This window comes from Vicugna pacos, chromosome 6 (assembly GCF_048564905.1).
Source record: "Vicugna pacos chromosome 6, VicPac4, whole genome shotgun sequence".
Classification (NCBI taxonomy): Eukaryota; Metazoa; Chordata; class Mammalia; order Artiodactyla; family Camelidae; genus Vicugna; species Vicugna pacos.
Window position 1 is genome coordinate 16,350,427 of NC_132992.1, and position 18,336 is coordinate 16,368,762.

At 34.3% G+C, this 18,336-nt stretch overlaps 1 protein-coding gene across 1 annotated transcript in view; it reads left to right on the forward strand.

Annotated features, from left to right (window-relative positions):
* The window catches only part of ATP8B4 (ATPase phospholipid transporting 8B4 (putative)), a 214,210-nt gene that overhangs the window by 118,338 nt on the left and 77,536 nt on the right, over positions 1-18,336 (forward strand). The window contains exons 13-15 of the mRNA XM_015242742.3: positions 4,636-4,844; positions 7,938-7,981; positions 12,585-12,747. Coding sequence (XP_015098228.2) covers positions 4,636-4,844; positions 7,938-7,981; positions 12,585-12,747 — 416 coding nt within the window. The remainder of the gene's footprint in view (positions 1-4,635; positions 4,845-7,937; positions 7,982-12,584; positions 12,748-18,336) is intronic.

Here is an 18,336-nt window from a genome sequence, read left to right on the forward strand (position 1 = left end):
ATCTTGATACTAATCCCACTAATACTGAGTCAGACAGCCCCAAAGACATTGGAGCCAAGATGAGACTTGGTTGTAGATGTTCCTCATCACCAGTATTTTTAACGATACACAAAATCACCAGCCCTAAATCCCCACTAATTTTTACGAGTTTCTTTTTCTCTCTTTCCAAAATCCTGACTATGATGAGGCAAGGGAAGTTTAATGCACAAAATCCACCCTTGTTTTGCAGAGTGGTCAGGAAACTGAAATGTCAAGTTGTGGGAAATTGAGTTGAAGTAGTGGCATGTGGCCACAACACCACAAATTGCTTTGGGCCTTCTGGAGCTGTGGTTAGAGCGGACTCTACTTAAAATGTATCTTACCAGCTCATCTTTGATTCTGAGGACCTCTCATGCTTGTATCCAGTAACAAAGTCTATAGTAAACCCTGCTCTTTGCCAGAGGAACTATGGTCAGCTTTTATAGCTTTCCTTTTATGTCGAAATGAACAACTAATGCTCATCGTGGCTTACCATCTGCACATGTGCAATTTCATGTGTCCTCACAAAGGAATATACTCGGTATATACTCTTCTTTGAAGTACATTTTTCATTTAATGATTGAAAAAAAAATTTTTTTTTCAAGACCAAGGCTAGATTGCCAGGTTAGCATTCCTTTTCCTTCCATTGTATCCCCTTCAGTGGCAGGAAGAAAACTTGTCTGGAACAGTCCAAACCCAAGTTCTAATCTTGGCACTGCTACTAATAGCTGGGTGACCTTGAAGAAACCACTTGGCTTCTCTGTGCCTTCGTTTGCCTATGAAATACGTGCTTTATGCAAAATAAAAAGATTAGAATAATTGACTTCTGAGATCCTTTTTGTTCCAAATAATATCACCTTGCCTCTAGACAGCATTTTATATTTTACACAAAGTGCTTCCACATGCTTTATCTCATTTAGGTCTCTCAACAGTCTTTCAAAGTAGTTATTACTGAACTTCTATAAATGAGATGATTTGCTCAGGATTGCGGAGCTGGTTAGGGACAGAACGAAGATCCAAACCCAAATATTCAGACACTTGGCACAGTGTTTTCACTCTGTGCCTAAGCTGTGCATGATTTATTAATGAGCGAAGACAACAAGAGAAAAACAAAGGGGCTAGAATTTTCTACCTGTTGGTAAGGCATCGTATTGATGAAAATAAATGTGAGGTTTTTTTTTTTTTTCTCTCACCAAATTAGAACAGTGATTCTGATCTCAACCTGAGGGAAAAAAGCATTCTAGAGAATTTCCAGTTGCTAAGACTAAGGTCTAGAAAAACAGAACTCCCAGGTGTTTCTGTTGGGAGGGATGAAGTTCTTCTACCGGAGCTCCCATTAGACCTCTGAATAGGTACAAGGAATAAACTAGTGCCATGTCATTGGAGGATAAAAGTGCAGAATTTACTTTGAATGGTTAATAATTCCACTTGAGCACAGGATGATGATTTTGGTAGGGTATTTCTCTGCTGTCAGTTTGCCTGCAGTGTGAAAACATACCCAGCTACAATTTTGTAATACATCATTTTAAGAAATGTGGCTATTGTACTCCCAAGAAATTAGTTTTTGAGTGTTTTTTCAAAGCAATAGGAACTTGTTTCCATGTTGCTTGTTTTGCAACAAAATGGATGGAATCATAAGCCCAGTTCTTTGAGCATTTTAGGCTGCTTGATTATGTTAACTCTGAACATTTGTCTCCTTTTCCTGCTATTGTAAACCAAAGGGCTGAGTGTTCCACTGTGATTCTCCTAAATCCTCTTTTCCCAAACAAAAATGATACCCTTCCTCTCTACAGACTGTTTTAAGGTCAAAGAATTCAAATTAATTTAGAATACTTCCATTGGCTTATACTGCGACACAGAAAGATCAGGTTCTGTCCTCCATTCATTTTGCTTTGATTTTGAGAGAGACATTTTACTTTCAGGTAAATGAAAGCGTCACGTGATGGCACAGTTAACCTGCACAGTGCTATTTTTATGGCATTCTTAAGGCCGGGGCTGCACTGACTTTATACATGCCTGACTTCTAGTCTTGGTTCTGTGGTTAATTACTTGCGTGACCTTGGGCTAGTTGCTTAACCTCTCTAAGTCTTAAGTCCTTATTGGTGAAACTAGGGAATAGAGGGTCAGGATTCACTCATTCAACATTGACTGGCTGCCTGTGATAGGTGAGGCACCATGCCTGGTCCACAATGAGTGCTCATGGCTTCTGGGTGAATGAACTAGAACAGCCAGCAAGGAACTTATGAGGGAGGGGGATGCAGGCGATATGAGGAGTAATCATAACAGGAAAATACATAAATAAATATATGTAGAGTGTGACTTTTCTATCTTACTTTTCTATCTTAGGATTCTGTAGAGTCATAGTGTGATTTTTAGTTTGGGTGAGTAAAAGTGTTACCATTTAAATAGTTAGACAGTGAACTGACACCATACCATTTTGGGGGAGGGAAATGTAGGTAGGTCATGTCTGGACAACTGGAAGCATCAACTTTAATGCCCAGAAAGGACTTGGGTGTCGTCTTTTGTCTTCAAGAAAACAAATGTTCAAAGGTTGCATGATCAGGCTGCTGTCTGCTTTGTCAGTTTTTCAGATGAGAAAAGCAAGGCTTAATTCCCATTAATATTGGAAATAAGCTCTGGGTCCCTGCTTTATCATTACTATCTTACGCTATTCTGGATGTCCTTGTTAACGTACTAAGACGTGCAACTAAAATACCAATGAATAAAATGGGAGACATGAAACTGAAACTGAAATGAATCTATTAGGAAGAGCAGAGACTATGTGATTATGAACCTAGAAACCAACCCCCCCAAATTCTGTAAAACTTTTAGTAAGATAGTTCAGTGACATGTTGGATTTTATGACATAGTCACTTTTTTAACACTAGAAAAATTTTAGTATTATAAATACTTTCCTTTAAACCAATAGCAATTAAAAATCATCCCATCAATAAAGATATAATATACAGGAAGAAATCTGTCAAGCTATAGTGTGGACCTATGTGAAAAGCAAGCGAATCAGAATTAAACTAAAACCCTTTACCAACAAGTATTTTTTTTTTTTCAAAATTGAATTCCTGGAGAGATTTATCCTATTCCTTGAAACTGTGATTAAGTATTATACAATATCTATTCTTTTCAAATAATTAAGAGTTTAATATAACCTTAATAAAAATTCCCAAAATAAGTTTTATGAGAAAGCTGATACATTGATTCTTAAGTTTATTCAGATGAATACATCGATTCTATCAGAAAGAATAAATGAGTGATTATAACTAAGAATTTTGGCAAAAGAAAAGAATAAAGGTTTTCTTACCTCTTTCCAGGTATTAAAAATTTTATAAAGCTATAATAATAAAAATGAGATGCATTAAGTGACACATGAAAGAACAAAACTGAAATTCCTAAAACAGATTTTAGTGAAGAAATAATTTATATGTGACGTGGGAGCATCTCAACACAATAGTGGAAAGGATTCATTGTTCAACAAACGGTGATGAATAGCTTTTTTTGGTAAAAGTTGAAATTAGTGTCTCATATGCACATCATACTTCAGAAAATTCTAATTGTGATAAAGAATTAAATGTGTAAAATCAATAAAGAACTAGAAGAAAATATAGATATCTCTCTCTCTATGTATTTTTGGCATAGGGAAGTCCTATCTAAGCAAATCTCAGACTATAAACAGAAACTATAAACTTGATAAATTTGATCAATTAAAAAGATAATGTCTTTCTATCAAAAATAGTGGAAACAAAATTAAAAGATGAATGATAAACTGGGTAACATATTGGCATTATATATATGTTTTATCTATATATGTATATAATTCTTACTAATCAGTAAGAAACACACTAATACTAGAATAGGAAACTTGAAATAGGCAGGTAATGCAATTAGTTGGTTCAAAGAAGAAATACAACTGGTCAATAAAATTTGAAAAAAAATGTTCAACTCACTGATGAAAAGAAGTGCAGTAAACAGTAGTGAGATGCCATTTGACTTGGCGAGACTAAAAGATAATTTTCAGTAATCTAATGGTAGATACTTAACGCTGTTATAACCATTTTGGAAATTGATTTGGCCTTCTGTATGAGAAAGACTGAAAAAGTTCATACCTTTGGCTTCAGAGTTCAAATTTGACTTCTAGAGTTGGAAAGTCATAAATCACCACTGGATTATGAGACACTCTTTTCCTGGTAAATGGGCAAAGTAATATGACAACACACTGGGTTTTTACTCAGTATCTGCTATGGTTTGCTTAGTGCTTCACAGAGATACTTCTTTCTGCCTCCTGTCAAAGTGAAGCCACATCAAACAACAATATGCTACACAAGAAATCTGGGCCTGTCTCTAAGTAGAGAACCATGGAACATTCCCTAAGGCTTTCTGCAAAGCCAGCCCACTGTTTCAGAGTGCTACAAGGAAATGACAGGATGGTGTATGAACAGACTCTACTGAGATGCCTCTGAAGGTCACTAGGATCCAGGGACAGAGTATCCACATTTTTTTCTAAACTCTGAAGTTGTTGGCAGACTTCTTACTCTGGCAAATCTCTGTATGTTCTGAAATTGATGGAGTAATTCTCTTTATTTTTTCCACTTGAATGGATGACAGTGTGGAAGTAATTCGTCTGGGACACAGTTATTTTATAAACTGGGATCGGAAGATGTATTACTCTGAGAAGGCAACACCTGCTGAAGCTCGCACAACCACACTCAATGAGGAACTGGGCCAGATAGAATATATTTTTTCTGACAAAACGGGCACCCTCACTCAAAACATCATGACTTTTAAAAAATGTTCCATCAATGGGAGAATTTACGGTAAGGGAAACAGTTCCTTTGTCTTGATATTGTCAACAGTCCTTAAACAAGTAAGCAACTCTATGAATTTTTAAATGAAAAACTCTAAAACCCTCACTGGCTTTCTTATGAATATGGGCACCCCCAGTATCTAACATAGTGCTTGGTACATAATAAATACTGCACAGATATTTGTTGGATGAGTGTTGAATAATTCAGATGAAACTTTGGATTTGTTGCCATTCGTGGGTGGGGATGGGACTTGGATGTAATACTGTCCAGGGTTCCTTTTGGAGCTCCAGCTGTGTGACCTGCTCTATGGTGCTTAATAGACCCATATCTTAGGAGGACAAGTTCTTCGTGCCCTGATTTATCTCAGTAAAAGCAGTATTTAATACTTGCTTCCTAATGGATCTAGAATTGATGTTAGTGCCTGTGTTTGTAAGAATTTAGAGTTCATTCCGGAGAATTCACACTGTATAGGGCTACTTTGAGTGGTTGGACAAGCTAGTTCTTCAATATCCAGTTCCTGTTTGTATACTTTTGTCAGGATATTTGCTCTGTATTGTATTTTCAAGTGTTCTAGTTACATGTGACCCTTGTCAGTCCGACTTTGGCCAGTTAGCAGACAGTTCCTTCTGCTGAGAGCACAGAAGCTCCCCGAAAGGCTCCTGTTGGGTTCTGTTGGCCTCCCTGTCTCACTCCACAGGACTAGAGTGTCCACTTTCTCAACACAGAAATCTCAGGAAGTCAGGGAAATCCAAGAGAGAGAAACCTTTGTCTCCTGATGTGAAACTTCACACATTGACAAATATTTTAAAGTAAGATTTGACTTTGAACAAAGCTAAGAAATACAAGAAGTTGATTTTCATACTCTCCTGCCTTATGAGCTTCCTCTGCTACCCTGTCCCATAACTCGTGGTCTCCATGGTTTCCTCACCTTTCCTCTGCCCGCACCCTGCCCCCTTCTCTGGTAGTGTTCCAGATGATTTTCAACTTGGACTTACACAAGCCCTCAGTTACACTGTGCATTTCTTATATCACTGTTCATAAAGACTGGCAAATAAAATAGAACCTTACAAAATTCTCTTCTTTTGGTATTATTTTTCAGAGGCTTTCTTAAAGTACAACCTAAAGAGCAGTTTGAATGGGAAAATTTTAGTTAGCTTATTGAAGATATTTTGAATTTTGTAAACCTTTTGGATTCTCTTTCCATGGTACTTAATATAATAATGATAATAATAATAATAATAATAATAATAATAACTTCTAGAAAATAACCCTAAGGAAATTGTCAGACACATGGACTGAGATTTATTCGTAGGTATGTTTGGCACAGGGGTATTTTTAGAGAAGTCCCTTGATTTTCACAAGGAATATATATCCCAAGATCTTTGCAACTCTCCATATGGATAAATCCTGATAGCTTGCAATTTCCCTCATGAAACTCAGGAACGTAACTGAAAGATTTAAGTAACCCCTTTAGACCCTTAATTTATATATGCCATTCTAATTTATAATGCATTTATTATGTCATTAAAGCATGTTCTTAATAAAGCACTCACAGAATGTTCCAGGATCTCTTTTTTTCTCCCATACAATTGGCCTTATTTATACTGTAGATCTAGGCCTTGGAAAAATTTGATACTCTACTCTGATTTATGTAAAGCTTCTATTTTTTTCTCAGAACTATTTTCTTAGACTTCAGTTTTTCTTCACTTCTATCACCAGCCTTATAAAAGGGCTCTCCATGGGGAGACCATTTTACGAAAAGACAGTTTTGTTTTTACTATTTATCACAGTTAGCGAATGGGGGTAATGACTGGAAAATAACCATGGTGAGTTTGGATTTAAATTCCAGGTGCTAGGCTGGGCTCGTTCCCTAATTCAGGGACTCCTCTCACACAGCATCCTCACTGCTTTCTGGATTTAGACCTGAGACCCAGGAAAACAACAAATAACTGTTTATCAAGTGCTTTTGGGGAGCTATAGTATTGGTTAGTGAAAAGAGAGAGAGACCTGAGTTAAAAAACCTAGTGGACTGACTTTTTTAGCTTTAGTTGAGTCATGTCACTTTGAGTTCTGTTTTTCAGTTCCCTCATCCACAACACAGGAATGAAAATCTCCCTCTTGCAAGTTTGTTATAAATATTAGTGATAATATAAGTGCCTGCCACAGGATTGATACAGATAACTCTTACTACCATTGCAAGAAACATGGTCCTGGCAAATAGTATTAATCCTTCAAATGCCAAGCAAAAGTTAGAAAAAATTTAAAAGCTTCCAGATAGGGGAAAGCTAAAATAAATTATGCTGCATGAGCTATTATACGACCATTTAAAATTAGATTCACAAAGAACTTTTAATGACAGGAGAAATTCACACATGTTGGTTAAAAAACAGTAGGAACCAGAAATTTATGAACAGTATGATGAATGTATGTGTACACACACAATCAGTATGAAAAAACTATAAATACCGGTTATCTCTGAGTGGTAGGTCTATTAGTAATTTTTATTTTCTGCTATAAACATCCTGTATTTTTTAGTATACCTGTAATAAGCACATATTGGCTTTTTACTAAGAATAGTTGTTATTAAATGTTTGGCACATAAGTGGCTGTGTTCTCTGAGTACAGAAGGCACTGACATTTTTTTATCTTTACATGCTAATTTGACCTTGATATTACATAGATGTATCTGACCCAAACCAAGACAGACAAAGACGTCCTCACCAAGCTCTAACATTGAGGAGAACTGGTCTGTCTTGGATATCATTTTGGATTCCTCAACAATGGGGGATAAAGTGGAAAACAAAAGTTTGCCTCTTGCAAGCATCATACATAATTTAACGACATAATGTTAAAATTTACAGAAAAACACAATTGTGATCTTACTTTGTTTTAATGTGCACTGCATTTTAGTTCTATCTGTGGCAAACATAGGTATCTCTGTGTTAATTGCCATGTCTAGGGTTACAGTTTGAAAACACTCCTAAAGTCTAGATTTGAAATCGTAATGTCATCTAGTAATGGTTCTTTATAAATAAGTGTATTTCTTTGTCTAAATTTTGTTTCAATTTCATTTATTTTTAAATCTCAATTTTTGTTTTGCAGGTGAAGTACACGATGACATGGGTCAGAAGACAGATATGACTAAGGTCTGGAGGTGATAAAGTTTCATTCTTACTTTTAATTTCAAATTGTACATGCTTTTTAAAAATGTTGAGTTCCTAGATGCCTGATTGCCACTATGACCAGATGAGATACTTAACATGTAACACACACACACAAAAAAGGTAGATTCATCTGGTTCAGAATTCCTTTTCATTTAGGTTCCCCAACCACAGTTCCCTCTGTTCTTTTTTTTTTCTTTTAGAGATATTTATTATATACAAGCAAGCACATTTCTCCATTTCTTACATAGGTGGTAGTGAACTAATAATATTATTCTGAACTTTCTTCCTCAGCAATGATTAAGATCTTCCAAGATTAGTGAAAAAAAAAGTACTCCCTTATTCTTTTTATAGCTGAATAGTATTCTTTTATACTGATGTTCCATAATTTACGTGAGGAGACAGGAATGGACATTCAGAATACTTCCAAGATTTTGCTGGTAAAGAAGATGCAGCAAAAATAATAGCGTTATTTTATGCTCTCTAACAAGTTCCATTTCTAGAAATGGAATTGCTAAATCAAAAGGTATGAGCATTTATTGACTGATTGATTGATTGAAGTCTAGTCAGTTTAAAGTGTTGTGTCAGTTTCTTGTGTACAGCACAATGCTTCAGTCATACATGAACATACATATATTCTTTTTCACATTCTCTTTCACTGTAAGCTACTATAAGATATAGAATATAGTTCCCTGTGCTATACAGTATAAACTTGTTTATCTATTGGTATTAGCATTTATAATTTGATAAATATTGCCAAATTGTCCTCTTTAGAATTTACACCAGTTAACCCTGTCACAGGCAGTGTGCAAGAGTGCCTGCTTTCCCCAACCCTTACCAAAATAGGTTTTATCAAGAGTTTTTGATCTTTGACAAGACTGTCTAAAAAGTGGTATATCAATATGGTTCTAATTTTAATTTCTCTTATTATGATGAAATTGAACATCTTGTTATATTTTTAATATTTTATTTCATTTTTACCCACTTTTCTATTGGATTATCATGCATCCACAGTTTCTGAGAATAAACGTGACTTGTCATGTTGAACAGTTTTTCCAACATGCTGCTAGATTCTGTTTGCTAATGCTTTATTTAAATATGTGCATTGAGATTTGTGAGACATATTAGTCCTCAGTGTTCTTTTTAGAGGTGATATTTGTTATGCTACCAATGTTATATTTGCTTTAGAAAGAGAATAATTGTTCCTTTTTTTCATATCCTGTGAAACAGAATATATAATGTCAAAATGATCTGGGCCTTGAAGTTTAGCAATGAAGTCTCATGATTCTTTTAATTTCCTCTTTATCTGTGGCTATTTTTTTTTTTAACATTTCTTATATTTGTTCATCTTTTTCCTTCCCTGTCTTGATTTTGTTAGAGAGTTGCCCCTTTCTCCTACAAAAAGTACAGCTTTTGGACTTATTTATTCTTTATATATTTTTTCCTGTGTTTTAACTAATAAGCTCTGCTTTTGTCTTTATTAATGCTTTCTTTCCTTATTCCTTAAGTTTCTTTTTTATTCTTTTTCTAACTTCATACTTGGATGCTTAACTTACTTATTTTTATTCTTTCTTTTTTTAATGCAATGTTCAGAGGTTATTTTCCTCTGAATGCTCCTTTAGTTTTATCACCTGGATTTTGGCCTGTAGTATATTAAAGTATCTTTATTTTTGTCGTATCAATTTGAATATCACATTGAACCATGACTTTTTAAGGAAGAGCTTTAAAATTTCCAAGTGGTTGGGCCTTTCCCCCTCTACTTTTATTGTACTTTTAGTAAAAGAGTAGATTTGTGTTATTTCTACTTTTTGGAATTTATTGGGGTTTTCTTTGTGGCTTAATCTGATCAATTGTTGTCAGTGTTCCAGGGGCCTTAAAAAGAAAGCTTATTAAAGTCTGGTTTCAAGTTATAAAACTAGCTATATGTCATTTAGTTCTACCTTATTAATTATATTACTTAGGTCTTCTATTTCATTATTTATGTTTTATTTATATTCTCTGCTTAATTCAAGAGGTTAAACTGTTCTGAATTTCTGTCTCTCTCGAGCTCCTGTAGAGCCTGTTTGTTTATTATTTTGGGGGGAGGTAGTTACGTTCACTTGTTTATTTGTGTTTGGAGGGAGAACTGGGGAGTGAACCCAGGACTATCATGCCTGCTAAGCATGTGCTCTACCAGTGAGCTATTCCTTCCCCTAGAGCCTGAAATAATTGTTTTATGTGTTTTGATGCTATTTTGGGGTATATTCATGTTCACAGTGGTTACATTTTTGTTATGAATGTGCTGCTGTTCTTTGACTCATTTAATTCTTCTTGTCCTGAATTCAGCCTTACTTGATATAAGATCATGACTCCTGGTTTCTTTTGATTTGCGTTGCCCACCTTTTATTTTCAGTGTTCCTGAGTAACTGTTTAAGGTGTGTCTCTTATGTATGGTGTGTGGTTGGATTTTGCTTTGCAACTGGTTTTTTAATAAGTGAGTTTGGGCCATCTACATTGGGGTATATCTTATCTTAGCTCTGTTTTGGTATTTTAGGTCTGTCTTCCTTTATTTTTATAATTTTTAATAATTCTTTATAGGGACTCTGTGCTTCTCTCGTATTGTTTAGGAAAGTATTTTATTATTTCTCTGTTGTAAACTTTCAAGAGTTTATATAATACTCTTAACATTTTTTCAGAAGACAGTGTCTATCAATTTTCTAACATGAACAGTGGTAAAATTATTATATTTCTCCTTCTTTCCCTTGTATTTTCCTACTGTATTTATTAATGATTCTTCTTTATCTTAAATATATATAGATAGATAAATTTCTTAGTTGATTTGAATCTTTAAATTACATCTTCTAACCTTCAAATACTAAAATGAGGAAATCAGAAGCTTTTCCCAGTTTTTTAGTAGTCTTTGCTACGTAGGCAAGGTACATAGTATATGCATTTTGTTTTGCCATCCTAATCTGTTTCTTTTATATTTAGTTCTTCAGTTAAAGAGATTTGGTGCATGCCATTAACTACTCCCTTTCCTACTGTTTTTCCAGTTGTCTTTTATTTGGCTGAAGTGTATCCTCCAGTTTCAAGAAGGGTTCATAAGAAATATCTGTTCAGAACTATTTGCTGACTATACTGAATGACGTTTGACAGGCTATAATCTCTTTGAGTCAGTTTCTTCTCTGGAGGGTCTTAGGGACGTCTAAGGCCAGGGGGCATTTTACTCCTCACTAGTGAGTTGATCTCCCCCCCCACCACCACCAAAGTGCAGTTGTTTTCAAATTTTATTACACGAACAAAACAATCTGTGATTAAGTAAGTCTCTATGATTCTGGAATAAACACAACTAATGGAGTTTCTTTTATACAGGTCTTCTCATATACTTGGATATATAAGTATTATATATAAAGTATTATTCTGCAGTCTCTAAGACAAAGTATATAGCAAAAGTATTTTCCTGTTAACTTTTTGCACAGACATTATCACAGGTTTAATGCTTTGGGTAATAAACTTTTAGAAGTACATTTAGTGCTTTTTGGAAGTCAGTGACTTAACAGAGATCTTATTTACTATTGAATTATCTTCTACTATTTTGTTCTGTCCTTTATTCATCTTGTTTTTTTTTTTTTAACTCAACAAACTTTTAAGTGGACCATAAACTATTGTTCACATTGGGTACAGTGTTGTGCAGGAGATCAGTAGAACTTTTACACCTTGCATGTCTGGAGCTCTGTAATAATCATTGAACTGAAATTCCCCACTTCCCCATTCTTCTAGTCCTGGGAAACTACCATTTGACACTCTGTTTCCATGAATTTTATTACTTTAGATACCTCCTATAAATGGAATCATGCAATATTTATTCTTTTGTGACTGGTTTATTTCACTTAGCATAGTGCCCTCCAGGTTCATTTATGTTATACTGTAAAGGGACAGGATTTCTTTTTTTTTTTAATGTCTGAATAACATTCTGTTGTATGTATATACCACATATTCTTTATCTGTTCATCTGTAAATGGACATTTATGTTATTTCTGCCTCATGGCTATTGTAAATAATGCTGCAGTGAACATGTTAGGACAAATATCTCAAGATTCTGATTTTAATTCTGTCATTATATTATGCAGTATCTCCATTGAGAGCCAAAAAAGTACTCTGTAATTGAACACATTAATTTTATATCAGAAAATATTAATTCACCCTAAGTAGATTTTAAAACGTCTGTAGTTAGGCACATACCACTTCAGGGCAGATATTGCTGCCAAAATGAGTTTAAGTCAAGTTTTGCCATCAAATAGGTTTTGGTAAAAACTTCCAGTTTTCAGGACTTCTTTGTATTTTGGAGTTGCAATAAACATTTGAGGATCTGCACAGCCACTAGATATTTTTCTTCCCTGTATGCTTTTGGAAGGTTTAACGCTCTGGGTACATGGCTCTGAAATAAGATAATATTTAACAGTAATGAAGAAATAGAAAGCCATTTTAGTGCCAGACTTTCAAGGCTGAAAAATCATAGAAGCGCTAAAAATACTTAGAGGAAGTGTTTGGAATTTTAAAAGATTCTTGTTGAAATGAGGTCTACAGTTTTGTTGTTGTTGTTCTACAGAAAAAGGCTGTGGATTTCTCAGTCAACCCTCAAGCCGATAGAACGTTTGAATTCTTTGACCACCATCTGCTGGAATCCATTAATCTGGGTGATCCCAAAGTGCATGAATTCCTTAGGTTACTTGCTCTCTGCCACACTGTAATGTCAGAGGAAAATAGTGCAGGTAAGTGCAAAGTGTGCCTGAGTGATGAGCCTTGTTTTTTCTGTTTGTTTTTTTGTTTGTTTGTTTGTTTTTAATTAGGACTGCTATTTTTATTGAAAATTTTTGAAATTGGAAGGACTTTCTAATTCAGAGTCCAGGATTGCATAAAGGGTTACCCATCACTAGCTTTTCTTTGTATTTCTTTATATCCTGAGTGTTTTCCAAAAGATATGGAGAGACTTAAAGGAAAAGAAAAAGAAATAGGAACAATGAAAAGATGAGGGCCCAGATATGCCATTTAAAGGGAATGAAATATATTTTTTTATGATAGAGCACGGTATTTGACTGTGAGCTTCCTGGTAGCCAGAGACAAACAGAGAAACACTGTTGAGTCACATAGCTGTCATCATTAACGTGTACATCTAATAGATGTGGAAGGCCCTCAGACATACGCTTAGAATGAATTTTCCCAGTAATGGGGATGGATTTACATTGATAGAATGCTTGTATGTAGTCCCTACTATGAACAAGTCCTCATAGTACTAAGTTGGGTGTTTAGAGCACTGGGTTCATAGACTAGAACAAAATTGGCTGGGCCACTTTAACATTGAGGCAATGAGGCAGTTAACGGTATAGTGAATCAGCTTCTTGCTCCAACCTAGTCCAGTCTATTCCATTTACAAGTCATTTCTTTCTGCTGCCACCTGGAGTAAAAGTAATTTCAACTCAAAAGCAAAATATATGTTGACTATAGACCATATGTGTGTGTGTGTGATATAAATGTATGTGTGTATATGTAAGTGCAGACATACACTTGAATATATGTTTTCTTGCTGTCTCTGTCTTTTTTTCTTCTTCTTTGGTTTTTTTTTTTTTTTTTTTGGTTGGGACTACATTTAAGCCATAGCTTTGCCTTTGATGATGTTGGACGAAATTATTTCTCTGACTTTAATTGCTATGAGAATTCACATAATTATGTTTATTGCTTAAACTGATTGTTATAATACTAATGTCAATAATGGTTTCTTTTATTTTCATCTGAGGATATCACAATACCATTAAGTAAATTTCTTTTATCTCTGCCATTGAGTTTATTTCATTTATAAACCTTTATTTTAATAGCAATCTGTTTTTATTTTAATATTGATATTTAATATTTAATAAAATATTAAATGTTATTTTTTAATTTTCTTAATATTTCTTAATATTTTCATTTGAGGATATTAATTCTTCTTAATTTAAAATTTTCTGTTTTTCCTCTATTATGTTTCATTTTATGGAATGTTATTTTTTGAGTCCTGTGTCTTAACTCTCATGTTGTTTTCAAATGTTTGATGGTTTGTGGTTGCCTGTTCTTATTTGCGCTAGAGAATCCCTGTTTGCTTCTTGGTGAATGTAGGTTCCAGTTTACGTAGCCTGTCTCCCTAGACTGTGGGGGAGAGGCACAGTACAGAGCTTGTCTCCTGGGTGTGGGCTTCCTCCCTCCTGGAATTCATATGATACCTGGGCTTAACTATCTCACTTTTTCAAATCTAGTGCTAGGGGTCTGTGTCAGAACTCCCATACTCCCATTTGAGAGAAAGATGTACTTAAGGTGTGGCCTGGAAGAAAATATCAGTATCATCAGTTTCTTTCTCTCATTACTTTATTTCTCTTATCCTTGTGGAATTCTGAAGTTACTTCTGGCTATTTTCAGCTTTGGTCTCCAGCCTCAGCACTCACATCTTAGAGGTTTCCTTAGGTGGACTGTACATTTTCAAGGTTTCATCCTGGGGGAATCGGTCACTAAAACCTGTTGTTCAGAATAAGCTGGCAGAGGGAGGAGCCCAGGTGGTCTGGGAGTGCTCAGTGGGATTCTTCAGCTAATTTTGTTAATGGTGCCCCACACCTCCAAGACCACCTCTGCTGTTGCCATTTGTTGACTGAGTTTGGAGATTCTCTGGGGAGAGATTTGTAATTCTCTATATTAATTTTCTTTTACAAATGCTTTGAGCTGTCTTTCTTTTTTTTTTTTTTGTTTCTTCATTTTGTCTTTTAGGCATTTCTCAAATTTCTAGTTTACTGATAGTACCCATTCTTCTTTTCTAGTGTCATTTAAAATTATTCCGTATTGTAACATAATTAAATGCATTAAGACACACTGATCTTAAGTGTATTGTTTGATGAATTTTGACCATACACGTTATATACCCCTACACGAGCCACCATCCCAATCAAGGTGTAAATCTTTTTCGTCATTCCAGAAAGATTCCTCATGTTCCTCTCCAACCCATATCACCAACCCCTGCCCAACCAACCACTGCCCTGATTTCTATCATCAAAGATGAGTTTTGCCAGTTCTTACACTTCATATAAATGGAATCATGTAATATGTATTCTTTTGTGTGAATCATACAATATATATTCTTTTGTGTCTGGCTTCTTTCACACAGTAATGCTTTTTTCTTCATCCATGGTATTTTTTGAGAGTATTCCATTGTATGAATATGAATACCACTTTTTTTTTTCTCAGTCTTCTGTTCAGACATTTGGGTTGTTCCCAGCTTTGGGTTATGAATAAAGCTGCCATAAATATTTTTATGTCTTTAAAAAATATGTAACAAATTTGTTTTTGGTAAACACTTAGGACTGGAAATTGCCTGATTATAGCATAGATATGTTTAACTTTACAAGAAACTGCCCAACTATTTTCCAAAAACAGAGTATCATTTTGTATTCCTGCCGTCAGTGTGTGAGAGGTCTAGTACCTTCACGTTTTCACCAACATGTAGTATTACCACTAAATTTTATCTATTCTAGTGGATATTGGCTAATATCTCTTCTGCCATATAGAGGTATTGTGAAGTGAACAGAGGTAAATGTGTGTATCCTTACAACTATTTCTGTTTCTTGCTTTGAGATTCTAAGTGAAGGATTACGTCACCAAATAAGGTTTCTCCTTTTAAAGCTCTCATTATAGGATAGATAGCTTAAATCCATGTATGTTCAAGTACATTGGAAGATATAAACTTTTCTTATATAGATATTAGTTATGAAAAAGAACAGAACACAAATCTAATGGACTTAAAACTACATGATCATATAATTTATAGTTAAGGGTGCTGCTTTTATTTTAAGTGTGTGCTGTTTGTTTCCTGTAGAAGTTATTTGGGGAAGTGGAAGGATGAAATTTTAGAAGCAGGAAAGTGGAAAGTACAAAGGCTTCAACTGGATTTTTTTTTTCCTATTTAAGTGGACAGCAATTAAAGAGATAAAAAATTTAGAATTTTTTTCTTATTGCCTTATTACCTCGATTTTTAAAAATCTGTTGAGGTTTGCTTTATGGCTTGATACGTATGCAATTTCCATAAATGTTTCATGTGTGCTTGAAATGAATGTGCATTGTATAGTTATTGAGTTCTGGGTTCTAAATATATCTATTAGGTACTGTTTGTTGATTGTATTGTTCAATCTTCTACCTCTCTGGATTATTTTAACTACTTGATTTCTCAATGAATGAGAGTATGTTTACATCATTATAGTCTAGTATAGCATAGTTAAATGCACTGTAATGGTATGTTTGTCTGTTTCTATTTTGTTTTGCCAGTGTTTGCTTTATATGTTTTATGATCATGTTATTAGTTAGATACAAGTTTAGACAAATCATTAAATTAAAACATCTGTCAATATATAGTGATCCTCTTTATCTCTAGTAATATTTTTGCCTTAAAGTTTGTTTTGTCTGGTAATAACATAGAGATGTTTTCCTTTTGTTAGTACTTGCATTGTTTAGCTTTTTGCACTCTTTCCTGCCAATCTTTTTCTTTATGTTCTAGACAAATCTCTTACAAGTGGCATAATTTTTGACATTTAAAAAGAATATCTAATTTGACCAAAATAAACTAAATGTTAAATGGAACATTTAGTCAGTTTACCCTTATTGATTATCTATGTATTTAGATTCTAAGTATATACTTACTGACATACTTAGATTTATTTTTGCCATCTTATTTTGTATTTTGTATTTACCCCATCTTTTGTGTCTTTGTCTCTTCTTTTCTTCTTATGGATTTAGTTCATTTTTATTTCTACTGCTTTGGAAATAATATACCCTTATTTGTATTCTTTTATACAAATGAGTGTTTAGCCTAGAAATTTTAGCATAATTAACTTAACAAAACCTAAGCCTTTTTGAACAAAACAAAGACCTTAAAACCCTTCAATACTAAACCTTTCATGACTTATATAGCATTTTTATCATGTGTTTTCTTTTTTAGTCCCACAAGATGTTATTTTTATGGTTTTTAGAGTCAGTTTGCTTGGATTTATTCATATAGTTACTCATTTCTGTGATTAATGTTTTTTCAATCTCTGATCTTCTGTTGACCAAAAGTGTAATTTTTAGAATACCCTTTAAGGAAAGCCGACTGTTGGTGAACTCTCAAAAACTTTGAAAACAACTTTATTTCATCTTTACTCTTTAAAAAAAATTTTTTTTTTTTGCTGGGGGGAGGTAGTTAGGTTTACTTATTTTATTTTTAGAGGCGATACTGGGGCTTAAACCCAGGACCTTGTGTATGCTAAGTATGTGCTCTACCACTTGAGCTATACCTTCCCCTCATCCTCATCCTTGAATGTTTTTGCTGTGTTTAGATACCCAAGGTGACAATTTTCTCAGCACACTAAAGATAGTCCACTGTATTCTGGCTGCTGCTTCTGCTGCTGCATGGGCAGCTGTCAGTCGCACAGTGGCTTGAAGGAAATCAGTCCTGTCTCCCTGGCAGCTTTCGAGATTTCTTCTGCTTTCATGTTTTTAGTATAAGTGTGAATTTTAAAAATATTTGTATTGCTTAGGATTCATTGAGATTCTGACATCTATAGTGTGCTGTCTTATCACTTCTGGAGTTTCTTCAGCCATGCATTTCTTTGAGTTTTGCCTTTGACTCATTTTCCCTCTCATATTAGGTCTTCAGTGTGAAGTATTTTCACTCTGTTCTCTATGTCTTTTATTAATTCTCTCATTTTTCCATTTCTTTGTCTCTCTGAGGTATATTCTAGAATTTTCTCCATTTTCCCCCGTACACCAATACTTTCTTCAGTAGTGTATAATCTATTCTTGATTAATACAAGATCTTTAATTCTTTTTAATTTTTTGTTTAATTTCATACCCTCTCTTTTATTTCTGGAGATCCGTTAAATATTTGGGTGTTGTATTTCTGATAATTCCAATATCTAAACTTTTTGCAGATATTATTCTCTCTTTTCCTTCTGTTGGTTCTAATTATATCTTGTTTATTGTGGTTTTGATGATTTTTCAACTGTGAGATGGCCATTTTTTTTGGAACTTTGTAGAAATTCTTTGGGTCCTGAGGTGAAGGCTGGTTTCTACAAGAAAGGATTTGGATTTGCTGTAGTCAGTCAGTGTTTTAATACAGAAACATTAAACTGAAATTTCAGTTTGATTTTTCTCAGGTCACCCAGATATAGTGAGTTTAGGATGCAAATATACATGAGAGTCAGTCTTTGGTCATAAATTTTCAGCAGATTTTTTTTTCTCTTATAAATAGACAGATTTTTTTTCTCTTATAAATAGGCACTCTTAAACAGGGCACTGATTTCCAATTTACCTTT